At 39.2% G+C, this 17,979-nt stretch overlaps 1 protein-coding gene across 1 annotated transcript in view; it reads left to right on the forward strand.

Moving 5' to 3' along the window:
- PPP1R36 (protein phosphatase 1 regulatory subunit 36) overlaps window positions 1-17,979 on the forward strand; it is a gene marked incomplete at both ends in the record, with an annotated part of 31,481 nt that overhangs the window by 9,357 nt on the left and 4,145 nt on the right. Inside the window, 5 exon segments of the mRNA XM_082618787.1 lie at window positions 860-946; window positions 1,460-1,557; window positions 1,657-1,723; window positions 3,635-3,733; window positions 8,490-8,624. Coding sequence (XP_082474913.1) covers window positions 860-946; window positions 1,460-1,557; window positions 1,657-1,723; window positions 3,635-3,733; window positions 8,490-8,624 — 486 coding nt within the window.

A 17,979-nucleotide genomic window follows, 5' to 3' on the forward strand; every position in this document is an offset into this window, starting at 1 on the left:
TTCAAAACGCTTTTCTCTGTTTTCCTATTAAGCATTTGCTGATAATCCTCAGAGTCTGTGCATTGTCTGTAATCAGACACCACTTATTTTCAATGTTATAGCAATGCCTGACTCAGAGTATGGCCTCAGTACATATTTATTTGTTGCTTAATTGTGGTCCATTGTTAGTTAGGCCCATTACTGCTTGGTAATGCTTGTACAAAAACTATAGAGTGAAAGCAACCCTGAGTTAAGTAAAGGGTCCTGAAACCTTCTTCGAGATAGTCAAGCTTCTAGAAGAGTCCACAGCGGTGACAACGAGGTGGCTGCTCGGGGGGCAGGACTGCCTGGTGGGTAAACACACAGCTCTGTGGCTAGAGAACCTGTGTCCGGTCCTGGCTTTGGCACTTGCTAAGTGATCTTGGTCAAGTTACTTAATATCTTTCTAGGGTTCAATCTTTCTCATATGTAAACATTATAATAATAGTAATATTTTCCTAATAGAGTTGCTGTGAAGATTGAATGAGGTCGTGCTTAGAAGCACATAACAAGTACTCAGTAAATCAAAAAATCCTTCCAAACTGATCACGAGCTTTCTGTTTCTCCTGAAGTTACAGCAGCATTTTCGGATGGAAATGTTTTGTGTATGGTGGTATTCAGGGGGCTAGTGATACGTAAAGGCTGAAAGTCTGATCTTTTAATCTTTTTCTAGATGATTGTACCACATGTAAATACATGAATTAAGTACAGCTGTGCCTCATATTCTCTCCAGGACACTCACAATATGTGCTGGTCCTCAGGTTCCATGAGCTATGGTCATGCTCTGATTAGTTTCCCCCGGGAAGAGGTTAAGTTCCTAATTTTCTCATTTCTATTACAGTTTTACACCTGCAGTAGAACTCAAAGAAAGAGGAAAGAAAGGCAAAGCAGTTCACTTTGCTGAAATTGATGGTCCAGCTCCAGACAGGTAGCTTAACTTAGCACCATGGCAGGGTTGCTGATAGCACCTCTTAGCAGAATGGCTTAAGCCTCTACAGACTCTAAGAAAATATCATCCTAGGTTGAAATGCAAATAGCCATCAAGGAAGGAACATGCACTATTTCACAATTATGGTGGGAGTTACAATGATCCCAGTAATGTATCCCTGTGATAATTTGGCTATTAGCAAATTTTCAGCTTCTTTAAAAAAAAAATCTGCAAATGATAGCTATGCCAAAAATAGATGATTTAAATGATCTATTTCGGATCAAATTGGTATTTACATTTTATGTAAAGCAGTGTGCATTCCTCCTACCCCTAGCATGGTAAATATAATGTTTAATAAAATGTATTCCAAAATGATCCTACATTAAATGAAACCCACACATGACACTCAGGGTCTCCTTACTTTATAGTAAACACCTCATGTGCCTCAGGGTAGATTAAATACAACTAAAACCTTTCAAAGCACTACTAGAGACTGTTATATCCCCCAAACAGGTTGACAGATAAAAGGTTTGCTTTAAGAGACGATAAGTCACCCAAAGGCTTAGAGAAACAAAGTCAGCAGGGCAACGTTACACTCCACGATGCTAAATGTGAGTAACTGCTTCATCATCCTTACATGTATTACCTGGTGTCAACCTCTAAGGCAGTTCTTTGTCCCTCTTTCAATTGTCCATCTTTTCTCCTTTCAGTTGTTGCTTTGCTTTTACTACAAGATACTGAGATGCAGCATATCTGTTCTTTTACAACATTTATGAGGTATGTAATGCTTGTGAGACATTTTAAATCTTTTATTCTTTATTTTGAAATCATCCCATCTGATAAATGATGACAAATCTGATTTTTGGAGAAAGGGCTGGCTCTATGCAAGCCATTCTCTCAGGATACAGTTTCAAAGACTGAGACCAAAGAGAGGAAGCCAGAAGTCACAGGAGACCAAATAAAGTCCAGGGCAAGGAGTATGGTGAGCATGTTGTCAGAGTCCCATTGAGACTACACTATGTGTATGTTGGTTAAAGGGTATACTCATTTACTGAAGATCAGTTTTCTCCACTAGTTATGTTTGGCAGCCCCAACAAGTACTAGGTGTGTGACTCTGGGTGAGCTTTTTGATCTTCCCAAGCCTCAGTTTCCTTGGATACAAAATTGGAAGTAATGGTGTCTCCACGTGGCTGTATGTGGAAGGTGCTTCTCATGGCAGCTGCACTTGTAAGTGCTTAGTGAGAGTTGGGTATCCTATGCTGTGGGCAGCGCTCACAGATTACCTCAGCATTCAGTAAAGGCTGCGTATGGCAAACACCTGAGATTCTCTGCCTGAAGGCAATGTCAGATGCTAAAGAGAGCTACAGGGCAAGCTTGGGGCACTAGGAAGTCAGTGCCCGAGAAGCAGCCTCCAATCAGTGATGTGCTGGAGGGAGAGTTGGTAGATAAATATCCCAGCTTCCATCTGTCAGGATAACTCTAAGTTTTCTATGCTGTCTCCTAGAATCCCTCATGGTACTGAACTACATTGGTCCACAGGATAACGAACTTGTTAGCACCCCCTTTCCATCTCACCTCCCCACTCCCCTACTGATGTTTCTTGTGATCACTTCCTAGTAAACTACTTACTCGAAAATCTGTCTCATGGTATGTTTCTGGGAGAACCCAACCTAGGACAGGTAGTTATTAATACTGTGAAAAAAAAGTCTGCAATGCTCATCTTCATCCTGCTCTCAAGGTATGGTTAAGGAATGCATGCCAGAGTAAGAATTTCCGTTTGGGGCTAGAAAGGAAGCAGCAAAAATCTTGTAAGAATATTTAGAAAGAAACAAAGCCTTCTAGTTTTAAAACAAAATGAGATAGGATTGTAAATCAATGTAGTCTTTTTGGAGAGCAAAACTTATACGAAACTTTAATGTGCAGCTATTCTATGTCCTAGCAATTTCACTTCTAGGAAGTTACTCAAAGATGTGGCTATAAGAATAATTACTGCAGCAATGTCTATAATATTTTTTAAAAACCTAAATATCCATCAGTAGAGGATTAGTTAAATAAATTATGAGCTATAGCATATTTTATCCACCTGTTTAAAAAAAATGAGGAAAATCTATACATGGTATCATGGAAAGAGGTCCATGCTACACAGGTAAGTGACAGAAGCAAGTTGCAAAGACTTGTATATACAGCATTATCCCATTTGTTACCAAAAAAAGTAAGGTGTATATTCATGCATATGTATGTGTGCTGGTGGGGGAGGACCTTATATGTGATTGCCTATGCTCTAGAAGGTTCAGGACGGATTCATGCCAAACTCTTAACAGTGACTACCACTAAGGAGTAAGATGGTGACAAAGGAGTGAGGGAAGAGTCTTTTTACTTGTTACATTTGTGTACATTTTTTAAACAACAACAAAAAATTACCTGTATTATAAAAACACTTTAAAAATGAAAACTAATTGGTAAGCAAAACTATAATTCAGTTGTGACCTCTCAAAAAATTTTGTTTACGAAAATCAGGTTTCTTATATCTTCAACAGTTATAGTAGATAGAATTTTAAATGGTAAATTAGTTGTGTGATGGGTATGGTAACATGAGTTTCTACTTATTCTTGTGTGCCCATAGATTTTTTTATGACAAGCTTTATGTTTGAAATGTGTTATCATTGTTTTCTTTTAATCTCCCCATAGGAATAAGAATCTTGACAATTTCCTCATGGCATTGTTGTACTATTTATATTATTACTTGGAAAAAATCTCACAGGAAAAGAAACCCAAAAGCTGTGTGATGTAAGTAGAATTTTGTAGTGTACTTTATTTTTATTGATTGATTTATTTATTTTTGGCCATGCCACGCAGCTTCCGGGATGTTAGTTCCCCGACCTGGGATCGAACCCGAGGCCCTGGCAGTGAAAGCACCGAGTCCTAACCACTGGACTGCCAGGGAATTCCCTGTAGTGCACTTTAAAGCTTTATCACTGCCAGTATTAAAACTAACTTTTGTCTAGGGTAAAGAGATGATGGAAATTTAAAAATCTCAGAGTATGCTAAAACATTTTACAGGGAGGAGTTCACCAGTTTTAAAGCTGACTGAATAATTCAGATGGGTATTCTGTTAACTAAATATTGCAAATAATATAGACCAGCACTGCCCAATAGAAGAGTATGCCCAATATGTGAGAGCCATATATGTAATTTAAACTTTTCTGATGCCATATTTTTAAAATGTAAAAAGATACAGGTGAAATTAATTTTAACAAGATATTTTATTTAACCCAATGACTCAAAAATATTATCATTGCAACTTGTAGTCAATACTAGGAAGTTATTGATGAAATACTTTACTTTTTTGTAGTAAGTGTTTGAAATGGTGTCTATCTTACAAGTACAATATACTTCAATTCAGACTAGCCACAGTCAGTGAGTGCTCGGTAGCTACATGTGGTTCACAGCTACCATATTGGACAGTGCAGATAGAGATATTGTTTCTATGTTTGTCATGCTTACAAAGTTCTTGCTAAAGGGTTTGTAAGCATCTAATGAAAAAAACTAAGAATTAAAAAAATTAACAGATATGACCAAAATGATATTACATATCATAGAAGAAAATGACTTCTTAGGCTACATGTGAAGAATTTAATCACTTTAGGTGGAGGTGGCTTGGTGCTATCCAGGGCAAGAATCTGGGAACTCAGAGTCCAGAGCAGAACAATGCCTCTCAGGCTTGGTGACCTTTGCAGGCCATGGAACTTTCCCAGTGCCCAGGCTGCCCTCCCCAGTATATGTGGAACCGACCCAGTGATTTTGCTGTTAGGAATGCTGGATAGAGTCATCCATTTGTTGTTGTAGAATGTTTTCAAAATGCAAAATCCTTGCATATAAACAAGCAGTTTGAAAAAGTTTGTGGATAGATAAATGTCTTGGGATAGCAGTTTTGTATAGAACCAAATAAATAATTCAAACACTACTAATACAGTAAAGCCATTATAATATGCAACATCCAGCAGAGCAGCCAGAGAACATGAAGTGTTTCTGTGGTAGCAAGCAAATGGGCTCAAGCCAGCTGTGGGCTCAGAAGGTGTGAGGAGTCTTACTATTTCAAAGTCTATTATTAGACTTTGATAGCATATTAGCTTATATTTTGTATGTTTTTTTCTAATTCTGTGGGTTATTGCTCATCAGGCAGAGACATTGTTGGGGGGGCGGGATGAATTGGGAGATTGGGATTGACATACATACACTCTTGATACTATGTATAAAATAGATAACTAATGAGAACCTACTGTATAGCTCAGGGAACTCTACTCAGTGCTCTGTGGTGGCATAAATGGGAAGGAAATCCAAAAAAGAGGGGATATGTGTATATGTATAGCTGATTCACTTTGCTGAACAATAGAAACTAACACAATATTGTAAGGCAACTATACTCCAATAAAAATTTTTTAAAAAAGCAAAGACATTGTTTCATTTCTTAACTTATAGAAATAGATAACAGAAGAAAGGTTTCTTAGTTATTTTTTAAATATACTAAAGGGCTTCCCTGGTGGCGCAGTGGTTAAGAATCCGCCTGCCAATGCAGGGGACACGAGTTTGAGCCCTGGTCTGGGAAGATCCCACAGGCTGCGGGGCAGCTAAGTCCGCATGCTACAACTACTGAAGCCCACACACCTAGAACCCGTGCTCCACAACAAAAGAAGCCACCGCAATGAGAAGCCTGTGCACTGCAACGAAGAGTAGCCCCTGCTCGCCACAACTAGAGAAAGCCCGCACACAGCAACGAAGACCCAACGCAGCCATAAATAAATTTTTAAAAATTATTAAAAAATAATAAAATAAAATATACTAAAAATTATTAGAACCCAGTGACGTATGGTAGACCTTCATGGGAGGAATCAGTTACAGAATGACAAAGAAAAATCCAAGCCTTAAAATTAATGGTTCTGGGCTTCCCTGGTGGTGCAGTGGTTGAGAGTCCACCTGCCGATGCAGGGGACACGGGTTCGTGCACCGGTCCGGGAAGATCCCACATGCCGCGGAGCGGCTGGGCCCGTGAGCCATGGCTGCTGAGCCTGCGCATCCAGAGCCTGTGCTCCGCAACGGGAGAAGGCCACAGCAGTGAGAGGCCCACATACCACACACACACACAAAAATTAATGGTTCTGTGGTGTGATTCTAAAAAAAGCATAACAACTTTTCATTTTCAAGCTTCCAGTAGTCAGTTGGTTTATTTATTATAATAAAAACAAATATAAATTACATTGAGATATCTGGATATAAATAACTTTAAGAAAAAAATTAATTTCCGTCAAAATAGTGAGGTATAACATAGGGATAATAGAAGCATCCACTTTACAGTTATTGTCCAGATTAGATGAGTTAATGCATATTATCTTAGCCTAGTGGTTGGGCCTTGGAAGGAAAGCCTATAACCTGTGAGAGGAGAGCAGGAAGAGTTACAGAAGGATATTAAAGATACACTTTGATGGTCTTAGATGACTAAATGCCCTAATTCCAGAAGAAAAAACCTTATCCGCACTTAACGGATGATGAAGCTAAGGCTCAGAGAGGTTAAATGGCTGGCTGGTGTACATGCCAAGTTAGTGATGGAGCTGAGGCTAGAACCCAGGTCTCTAACTCCAAAGTCTCTGCCTAAACCACTGTGTGGTGTCCCCACATCCCTTACCAATCAACTCGGCTCTCTGTCCCCAAGTTTATCCATTTGTAATTAGGACTTACAGCTTCTGAACAAAGGTACAATTATGTATGCAGTTTTAAACATATCGTAAGTATCTTCAAGTTATTACAATCTTTGTAATTATAATTTTTAATGGTGGCATAACTTTCCATCAAGCTGCTGTATGTTAATAACTTATTGACCTACCTATTAAGAAGCAATGTAGTATAGTGGTTAAGGGTACAGACTTTAGTGCCTGGCTTCAATCCCACAGGGGGACTCATATGTTAGGTTAATGTCAAATCCTTAAATAGTACTTGGCTCTATTACTACAGCCTGTATTACTACTACTATTATCCCTCTATTTTATATATTTTGGGAGTCTCCAGTTTTTCTGATAGTCAAATAGATAAATAATAATTGCATTGAATATCTTCATGCATTAGATTTCTCCCCTAACTTTGGATGATTTTTTACAAAGAATAAATTTCCAGGAGAGATTATTGGATCAAAGTTTATGACCAATTGTATGGCACTTGAAATTATTACTAAAAATTTTTCCAAAGGGTTATACCTGGGTTTATTTTAAATGCCAGGCTCTACCCAGACCTACTGAACCAAAATCTGGAAGAGGGGCTGGCCTTGGGAATTTGCACTTTTAGCAAATACCCCAGGCAATTCTTACATATATTAAAACTTGAGAACCATTGGCGGAAACGTTTCAAAGCATTTCTTCGTTGTTGTTTGGTTTGCTTTGTTTTCAACAGCAAAAGAAGAGATTAACTATAGGCAGGTCTGGCAAAGCAGGGGTGAGGATGAGGGAAGGCAACAGGGAGGCAGGCACAGTGATGGTCACCGGGGTGCTCATGGGTGTGTGTGTTGGGTTTATATGATATTTGGGTATTTAAAGTTGTCTATTCCAGAAACTCATTTTATTCCAATTACTCACAGGCCTTCTCACCACAGTGATAATGTTTTGTGCTTTGAAACATCCATATTATCCTTAAACCCACCGCCTTTCCCCACAGCTTATCTTCACGCCGTCAGTCTAGTGGTTAACATCAGAAGGGGCAGTATGTTGTCTTTCTTGTTTAGAGTGCATTTCGTTTGGCTTTTATCTTTTTGAAAACAAAAAGGCAGGGAAAAAGTTAGTGACGCTTCATTTTTCAATAGCAATCATTGGAATGTATTGTCGGCAATGTTTCCTACTGTACTGTACCGCAATAATGTCTAAAATTAGGCTTCAGACATGCTGTAACCTAAAAACAGGTTGCCTTTTAGAAAGTACATTTGCAATTCAATTGGAACTGGGGCTGTGTTTTCACAGGGAAGCAAGGTGATTGTAATTGATGCCAAAGTTCCCAGAGTGGTATTCCACAGATGCCTCCTTAGCAAACACAGAACTGAAGGTGGGCAAACGTTGAGTAGTTCAAACATTGAGCCCCCGAACTTAGTAATAACATCAGAAACCCAGGGGAAGCTAAGGTGGGAAAGAGTCTCCATGGCTGTTTTAGCAAAACAGCAGGAAAATTGGCTGCTAATTGCCACAGAAACTAGTATAGGGAATTTGTTAGTTGAGCTGTTCTATATAAATTAGGACTTCCTGTGTATAAAATTGAGGATACATATACAATTTATAAAGAATCTATTAAAATGAATATTCAGCATAAACTTGAGAGGCTGATTACAATGATAAATATCAAAGGACTCTGAGGAACTTTCTCTGCCACAGCTCAAATAAAATAAATGAAATGATAAGTGAGATGTGTTGACTCACTTCGGTTTCTTTCAAAATAGTTTATACTTCTGACTTTTTACTAATTAATATAGACATTTGCCAACATTAATCCAGATTATTGTTTTTCTTTTCAGGGGCCTTGTGGAGAAAAAAGAGATGGAATTGGTTATCAGTAAGTTAGAAGCAGCACAGAAATACTTGGCACAGAAGTACTGTGTCCTCGTCCTGGGCTTGGGAATGCCTGATAAGCATCACATGTGCTGCGGAAAGTAAGTCCCCACTTAGGATTTTGTTAGATCCTCACTTGTGTGTAGATCCACATCCTTACAACCCTTAGCTTTGACTTTTGGTGCCCCTGAGAAAGGTTCCTTTTTTGTTGTACAGAATCACTGGGCTCAGCTGAGACTCTGTCCCAAACACATGTGACGTCTTGTTTGAGAGAGCCAAATGAGTATAGGAAGAATCCCAGAATCTTGGCTGATATATTTTTTTCTTTTTTCAAATTAAAGTTGATTTACAATATTGTGTTAGTTTCAGGTGTGGCAGATGTTTTAACAACCTTCTACTATTTGGGTTTAAATTTCTCTCAGGTTATATCAGTTCAATGAAATCTTGCTTTCTGCCAGAAAGGCTTCTTGCTGTCAGACAAGGGCCACTTGGCTGCCTTGGGCAGGAGGCCGAGTGATGGGCCAGTGTTGAAGCGGGTATTGGGTGTGTCCCCTCCCCTTGTGCTGCTTGTTTTGCAGCAACAGTTGTGGGTATAAGTGCATAAGGTGGGAGTTGTAAGATGACCCTGTTTGTGGGAAGGTAATCTTTACCTTAGGATAACAGTTCATACACTACTGTAATTAAAATTTTAAAGTGTCTTATCACAGGAAAGTTTGGGGTCACAGGAGAGAAAACTCCAATCCTTAACCCAAAATCTCCTTCTCTTAAGTAGTAGTTTCACAACAGGCTCAAGATCCATGCCATGGTCATGGCCAGACCTTTCAAATGTTTTAAAAACTTTATTGGAAAAGAACCCAGTACATGATTTCTCTCTCTCCACATTCCCCCACATTTTCAAAATACAAATATTTGTATTGTACATACTTTTTTTGTGTTCCACATTTTTTCTGTGTACCTTCTTCTATTAATCTGCTTATATAATCTCACCTACCGCTTTGAATAACAACTGTAGTCATTCTATTGTATAATATACCAGTTTGCTTAACCATTCCTCTTGTGTACATTTGTGTGGTTTCAGTTTTTCTGCTTTCTAATGTTTTTGCATTGAATATCTTTATATAAATAACTTTGTTCATTTGGGCTGTTTATTTGGGCTGGCTTATTACCAGAATATACTTATCTGGAAGGCATGAACAATTTTATAGCTCTTGTTACATATTGCCAGATTGTCCTTTTAAAAGGTTAAAACATTCTTTATCACCATAAGCAATAAGCATACTTGTTTTTATTAGTTTAATATTTTTGATAGCTTAAAGGTATATAAAAATCTTAAGGATATTTTATTTGACTGAATATTTTTCATGACTATAGAGTTTGTTGTGTTCTTTTTTTGTGTAAAATAATTTATTGCCTGTTCCTTCTCTAGTTTTAACCATCTATCAAGTGGAAACTGGGAACTTGTATAATTTATATTTCATATAGCAAGGATTGGTTACTTGTTTTTTCTAGTTTGTTGCTTTCATTTTGATATTTACGTTTTTACACATTATGAAAATGTTTTAAGTTTTTATTTATTTGAACATTTCCACCTTGTTTCTGATGCTATTCAATAGTCATACAAGTTCTTGCATTCCTGGGTTCATTCTGTTCATTTCCAGGCTAAACTCCTCACCTTTCTTTCTTAGTTTTTAAAAATAGAATTAAAAAACAAAAGCTTTGATCCATTTGAAATTTGTTATATCTGATCAGATGAGCTATGAATCTATTTTTTCTTTACTAATAGCCAACTTTCCTGTAATATTAATTAGTGATTTTTTTCCACTGTAACATTTCTTGTTTATTAGATGTTGAATTTTTCTAATATTTTAACCCATTTTAGGGAATTCCTATTGAATTTTTTGGATTAGTTTTTCTCTTTTAAACATCAGAACTATACAGCTTATATTTTGCTTTGCTTTATTCAACAAACATTATTGCTCTGTGGTAATTGTGGTGCTAAGTGCCAGGGTACAAGGAAAATGGTCTCTCCTTTCAAGGAGCATACAGTCTATTGGAGGGGTCATCAGGTAAGGAGACCAGTGACTGGTGCAATAGAGATATAGACAGAGATTGGGCACCCAAAGCAGGAAAGGCGAGGAGCAGTGGACCTCAGGGAGTTCAGGCAGTGAGCTGGGCTGGAAAGGAGGTGATTTAGCTGAAAACAAGTACTCACTCCTATTACCTCCAGAAACCTTGTATTTGGTGATCTGGCCTATTTGAGATCAATTTCACTATTAATCAAGTTCTAAGCAATATTTACCAAGAACCTTTTATTGTTTATTGTATTAAGACCTATACTTTAGCTTAGGAAATAGTGTCATCTTTGCTATATTGAATCCTCTCAAAGAGCTGTAAGTTGTATTCTCCATTTATTCATATTGTTCTTTATTTTGTCCATTAAAGTTTTACATAGTAATCATTAAAGAAATTTGTGTGGTCCTAAATTAGATTAGCACTTATGTATTCACGTAATCAAGTTTTTAAATACCAGTGTGAAGTTTTGGTTTATTTATTTGTTTTTAATTGTATAAATACTTCATGAACATATCCTAAGGGTAAAAAATTTAAATAGTTATGTATATAGTTTATAATTAGTTAGTATTGTAGAGTTAAAAATTAAAGTCTCCCTACTTCCTCCACCATCCTTCAATATCAGTCTCTCCCCAGAAGTAAGTACTGTTACTTCTGACTCGATGTATGTCCTCTTGGTTTTCTATCCAATTATACGTATGCATTTACATTGTTGTTGTTAAATACATTGGATAATGCTATGCTGTCATTCTGAAATGTGCTTTTTTCACTTATAAATCTTGGATATTTTTGAAAATTAGTACACATAGATCTACCATATTCTTTTTTAAAAATGGAATAGTTCTTAAACCATGGATATTATGGATTTATTATCATTAACTGATTATTTCCCTGTTGATGCATGTTTGGTAATATATTTTTGATGACAAAAATATATAAGAATGCATTTGGTTTTATCAGTTTATGTCATAACCTATGACACATATGTTAAACACATTTCCTGCCTATGTAAAATTTTAATTTATCTCCTTGGATTTTCTAGGTATATAATCATATCATCTGTAAAAGGTAGTTTTTAATTTCATTTTTTCCTAGAGTCATATTTAAAAATTTTAATTAGCTATAGTAGTAGCATTTCCTGTATGTAATTCCATTAAAGAAGTGACTGAAGTCAGCCTTACTTTTTTTCTGTTATAAAAGAGAATAAGCTAGCACATGCTATTTACTTATTGTATTGACCCTTAGTTTAAGTGATGAATTATTTATCATGTCGAGAAGATAACTCATTGTTTCCCTATATATTCAAAAATAGTTTCGTTCTTTCTTTTTATAAAATTAATGCATAGTCGTATACAATAATTAATCAATACATAAAAAGGAAAGGGTAGATCTGTTGTCAACATTTCATTTATTATCCTTTCAGACATCTCTATATGCACACCCAGACACACAATTTTACATAAATAAATAGAATTTTTTTTTTTTTGCGGTACACGGGCCTCTCACTGTTGTGGCCTCTCCCATTGCGGAGCACAGGCTCCAGATGCGCAGGCTCAGTGGCCATGGCTCACGGGCCCAGCCGCTCCGCGGCATGTGGGATCCTCCCGGACCGCGGCATGAACCTGTGTCCCCTGCATCGGCAGGCGGACTCTCAACCACTGTGCCACCAGGGAAGCCCAGAATTTATTATTCTATAACATTACACCTGTAAAATATACCCAATAACAAACTTACTTAATAGACCAGTTGTGAAAATTAAATGATATAATACATATAAAACACTTAGACCCATCCTTGGTACATACTATGTATTCAGTAAAGTTAGCTATTATTATTCCTTTTTTGTTGTTATTATTGTTATTGCTATTAATCTGTGGAATATGGTAGTAAATATAACTCTACAACATCACCTTTAATGGCTTCCTGGTATTCCAAATATATTTAACTTATTGATGAACAGTTGGAATATTTCCTTTTTAAATATTAGGAATAACACCACAATGAACTTTCTTATACCTATATTTGATGTACTTGTCTAGTTTGTCCTAAAGATAAATTTTTTACAGTAGAATTCCCCTGTCAAAGAGAATGCATATTTAAATATGATGTATATGTTTAAATTTTAAAAGTCCTGTTCAAGAATAGATGTTACTATGGACAAGAAAATAAATGGAAAAACAGGTAATTTTTTAGAGTAAAGGGACTATGGGCGATTTAAAAAGTGCCTTGCAATATGGAGGACTTCCCTGGTGGCACAGTGGTTAAGAATCCACCTGCCAATACAGGGGATACGGGTTCGATCCCTGGTCCAGGAATATCCCACATGCCACGGAGCAGCTAAGCCCGTGTAGCACAACTACTGAGCCTGCACTCTAGAGCCCGCGAGCCACAACTACTGAGCCCGCGTGCCACAACTACTGAAGCCCGTGCGCCTAGAGCCCGTGCTCTGCAACAAGAGAAGCCACCGCAATGAGAAGCCCGTGCACCGCAACAAAGAGTAGCCCCCACTCGCTGAAACTAGAGAAAGCCCATGTGCAGCAACGAAGACCCAACACAGCCAAAACAAAGTGCCTTGCATTATCAAACAAGTTGTTGGATCTTTTGAGACCTAGACTATGATATTTACTGTTTTTCTGTTCTCTCTTAAGGTTGTATGATTTGTCCCCACTGCTTTGTTATAGTTTGAGAATCTAAAATGCTTAATGAAATTCTATATTATACTTTGCTGTTCTCACCTGGTTTTTCCAATTTATTTTACTTTATTTTTTATCATTACCAATAACCCTTACTAAACATTTTACTCTATCTGCATTTTAATGTCTTTCATGTGAGTGTGGATTTCTACCCTTTCATGTAGTGAACTTTATAACAATTCCATGTGGTTAAATTTTTTCTTTTTTCAGTTTTTCTGAGTCTTGAAACCTTTTCCTTCCACCTACAAAAAGAAACATCAGGTAGGACAGAGATTGTATTGGTTTAATAACTTCATTGTTTAGTTGGAATAGGTTCTCTCCAGGCTTCTCCAGGGTCTAAGGGGCAAGCGTATGTTCTCTCCACTCTTCTTGGCTATTTATAAGGACATACATTGGTCTATAAAGTTTAAAAACAAAAATGCATGTGAGATTTCTCTCAAATAGGGACTTGATGTTTATTAATGTTTATATCAATGTATTTTCAGTTCAGGCTCATTGTCTTTGTTTTTTGGTTATATTTTGGTATTGCTGGCCATTTCTCTTCTCTTGCATCCCTCTTGTCCACAGTGGTAGCTATACTCAGTCTGCTTCCCACGTCTACCATCTCTGTGATTCACTTTGTGTGGTTTACCATGATTTGGGAATGCCCTCTTTTTTTTTTTTTTTTTTTTGCGGTACGCAGGTCTCTCACTGTTGTGGCCTCTCCCATTGCGGAGCACAGGCTCTGGATGCGCAGTCTCAGCGGCCATGGCTCACGGGCCCAGCTGCTTCACGGCATGTGGGATCTTTCCGGACCGGGGCACGAACCCATGGCCCCTGAATCGGCAGGCAGACTCTCAACCACTGTGCCACCAGGGAAGCCCCGGGAATGCCCTCTTAATACATCTCCAGCAACATTCATTCTTTATTCTACTACATCATTTCTGCTCTTGAGAGTTTTCACTGCTATGTTCAGTTCTTTTATGGAGTTGACAGGTTTAGTGCTGTCTTCTAGTGCAGCAGCCATGAAAACGTGCCACTCAGATCTGCTACAGTGCAGGGTGTAATTGACCAGCGGCCCCTGCTGCTGCACTCTGAATCCACCACCAGGTTTGTGCTGAGGCCACTCTTCCCATGGACTGTCTCCAGCCAATGTCTGAGGGCAGCGGGGACACTAAAGCAGGCTCATTCCTGCCAGACGTGGGACTCCTCGCGGGGGTGACTGGCTTGAGGGCTTCCCTTTGGCCTGGTCAGAACTTTCTTGTGAGGTGTAGAAGTAGAAGGAATAGAGAGAGATTTAAAATTGGGGATTGAGAGTTAAGCATCAAAAAACATTCCTGTGGCCCAAATACAGAAGGCCTTTCCGGGTCCCTAGAGCTGTTGGTAGAGATTCAGCTTGCCACAGACTCCCTTATTTAGGAAGAAGTGGTGTTTTCTCTTCTTGACAAAACTTTTAAGAAAGGTATTGTAGGGCTTCCCTGGTGGCACAGTGGTTGAGAGTCCGCCTGCCGATGCAGGGGACACGGGTTTGTGCCCCGGTCTGGGAAGATCCCACATGCCGTGGAGCGGCTGGGCCCGTGAGCCATGGCCGCTGAGCCTGCGCCTCCGGAGCCTGTGCTCCACAACGGGAGAGGCCACAACAGTGAGAGGCCCGCGTACCGCAAAAAAAAAAAAAAAAAAAAAAAGAAAGGTATTGTAGTAAAATTATAGTCAGCTTTATAAATTTTCCTATTTAATCACTTGTAAAAATCACCTTTTCTCAACATTAATTTCTTCTGTCTTTAAAGCGTCACTTCTAATTAAGAAAACTAGAATTTAAGTTTTGTATCAGTCAGCTCAGGCTACCATAACAAATTGTCACAGATTGGATGGCTTAAATGACAAATTTATTTTCTCATAGTTCTGAAAGCTGGAAGTCTGAGACCAGGATGCCAGCATTGTCAGGTTCTGGTGAGGGTCCTCTTCCTGGCTTGCAGATAGCTGCCTTCTTACTGTGTCCCCCATGGTGGAGAGAGAGAACCCCAGTCTCTCTTCCTCTTCTTAAAAGGACAAAAATCCCATTATGGGGCCCCACCTTCATGACCTCATCTAAACCCAATTATCTCCCAAAGGCCCTGCCTCTAAGCACCACCACATTGGGGGGTTTAAGGGCTTCAACACATGCATTAGGATGGTAGGAGGAGACACAACCATTCAGTCCATAACAAGGTTAAAAAAACACCTACTCTAAAAAATTTTTTTTAATTTATTGCCCATATTGTTCAATTTTTAAAAGAACATAGGCATTGCTAACTAATTTGGGGATGAAAAACAAACTGTAAATGTATCATAATTAGAGATTTTTAAAAAATAAATTTATTGATTTTATTTATTTTTGGCCGTGTTGGGTCTTCGTTGCTGCGCACGGGCTTTCTCTAGTTGTGGCGAGCGGGGGCTAGTCTTCGTTGCGGTGCGCGGGCTTCTCATTGCTATAGCTTCTCTTTGCGGAGCACGGGATCTAGGCACGCGGGCTTCAGTAGTTGCAGCAGGCAGGCTCAGTAGTTGTGGCTCATGGACTCTTAGAGCTCCGGCTCAGTAGCTGTGGTGCACAGGCTTAGTTGCTCCATGGCATGTGGGATCTTCCCGGACCAGAGCTCGAACCCGTGTCCCCTGCATTGGCAGGTGGATTCTCAACCACTATGCCACCAGGGAAGCCCCATAGTTAGAGATTTTATCATATCTTTTAGTTTCCTAGATATAGAACCTCAAGTTGTACTTTTAACAGTACCTTTTTATTACAATGTATATATATATATATCTTTTTTTTTTTTTGCGGTACGCGGGCCTCTCACTGCTGTGGCCTCTCCCGTTGCGGAGCACAGGCTCTGGACGCGCAGACTCAGTGGTCATGGCTCAAGGGCCCAGCCGCTCCGCGGCATGTGGGATCTTCCCGGACTGGGGCGCGAACCCATGTCCCCTGCATCGTCAGGCGGACTCTCAACCACAGCGCCACCAGGGAAGTCCCTACAATATATTTTTTATACAAACTTTTAAAGGAACTTATGTTTGCAAGTAAGTGATTGCCTCAGTTTAGTACTAGCTCATTTCCAGGAGATGTTGGTCTTTTTTGCCATTGTAGGCAACGTCACCTACTTTCCTCCTGCTTGTTGGATAGCAGTTTGGAGAAATCAGTTTGGAGCTCACCAGCCACCATTCACATAACAAATTTTATACAGGTCAAATTGCTGAACAGAGGATATTGAGGAAAACAGATTATAGCATGTCCTTACCAGTAAAAGTTGTTAATTGGCCGTGGGTGTTGATTGTGTCCTTGAATGAAGTTTATATTGCTCTTTTGGTTGTTTTTATCTAGGAGAAATAAGGACAATGTTTTTGCCAGTTGTGAGTGATTACCTGATTTTAACATATCATTATTTAACTTCTTCCCAATGTGAACAAGCTGATATTTGCATGAGAACATTTTCATGTGTATTTTCTAATTTTTCTCTCTAATGTATGCATACTCAATATTGGACTAGATCACCTTATCCCTGGAGCTAAATTAACGATTTCAGTAGAACCAGCAATTTGGGGGCTGTTAATTTAGTGCTTTCATGTTTCTTGAGAAGTAGGAGGCCATGCCTTTCTATTCTAAATGCATCTGTGAAATCCTGATATTACAAAAGCTGTGGCAAAATTTTGATAAACATGTTCGGTAAAAGCTCTCTGTGTTTTCCATGGTAGATAAGAAAACCTCCTCATGGCACAAGCCATAGAATTAGATCTGATCTTTGGTTATGGCCAATTCTGGCTCCAACCCCACCTCTACCCTCCTCCTCTGTGGTCAGTGCAGCTGTCACCTGACCGGTGACCAAAGAGGCTGGCTGTGGGGATGAGGATGGGGAGAAGGGCGTTTCTTTGAAGCTCAGGTGTTTAAATCATCTTTAAGCCCTCCCCCTGCCACCTCCAGTCACTTGCACCAAGGCCTCTTTTCCCTCCCCCAAACACATTCCTTTGAAATTTCTCTTCCCTTGTACAGAGCAGGCCTTGACCATCATTTAAACCTGACTTCACTTGGGGCTTCCCTGGTGGCGCAGTGGTTGAGAGTCCGCCTGCCGATGCAGGGGACACAGGTTCGTGCCCCGGTCCAGGAAGATCCCACATGCCGCGGAGTGGCTGGGCCCATAAGCCATGGCCACTGGGCCTGCGCGTCCGGAGCCTGTGCTCTGCAACGGGAGAGGCCACAGCAGTGAGAGGCCCGCGTACCACAAAAAAACAAAAACAAACAAAAAAAAACCTGACTTCACCTAAGGCAGCAGGGGGCAAGTGGGAGCACAGTTTTTTTCTCTCTCCAGCCCAGAACCCCAAGGGTCTGGCCCTAGGCTTTGCACCCCTTCAGGAATGACTAAAAATATAAGCTCTCCTCATTTTGGTTTAGAGCTAAGAGTCTAATATAGCAAGAAGGAATAAGAAAGCACATAACAGGCCACTGACAGTCTCTGGGTTTACCAACAGCTTGGCTTTCCCCTCTTTCCTTTGGATTCCGCCTTCACGGGTAAATGTACAGCATCTTTGTTGATCAGCACGGCAGCCAGTTGCCACGTGTGGCTATTGAGCACTTGGAATGTGGCTGGTCCACGTTGAAATGTGCTGTAAGTGTAAAATATACACTATGCAAAAAGTTTAAAAATGAATAAAATATCTCATTAATAATTTAAAATATTGATTACATATT

This window comes from Mesoplodon mirus, assembly GCF_964341445.2.
Source record: "Mesoplodon mirus genome assembly, chromosome: 4".
NCBI classification, from domain to species: domain Eukaryota; kingdom Metazoa; phylum Chordata; class Mammalia; order Artiodactyla; family Ziphiidae; genus Mesoplodon; species Mesoplodon mirus.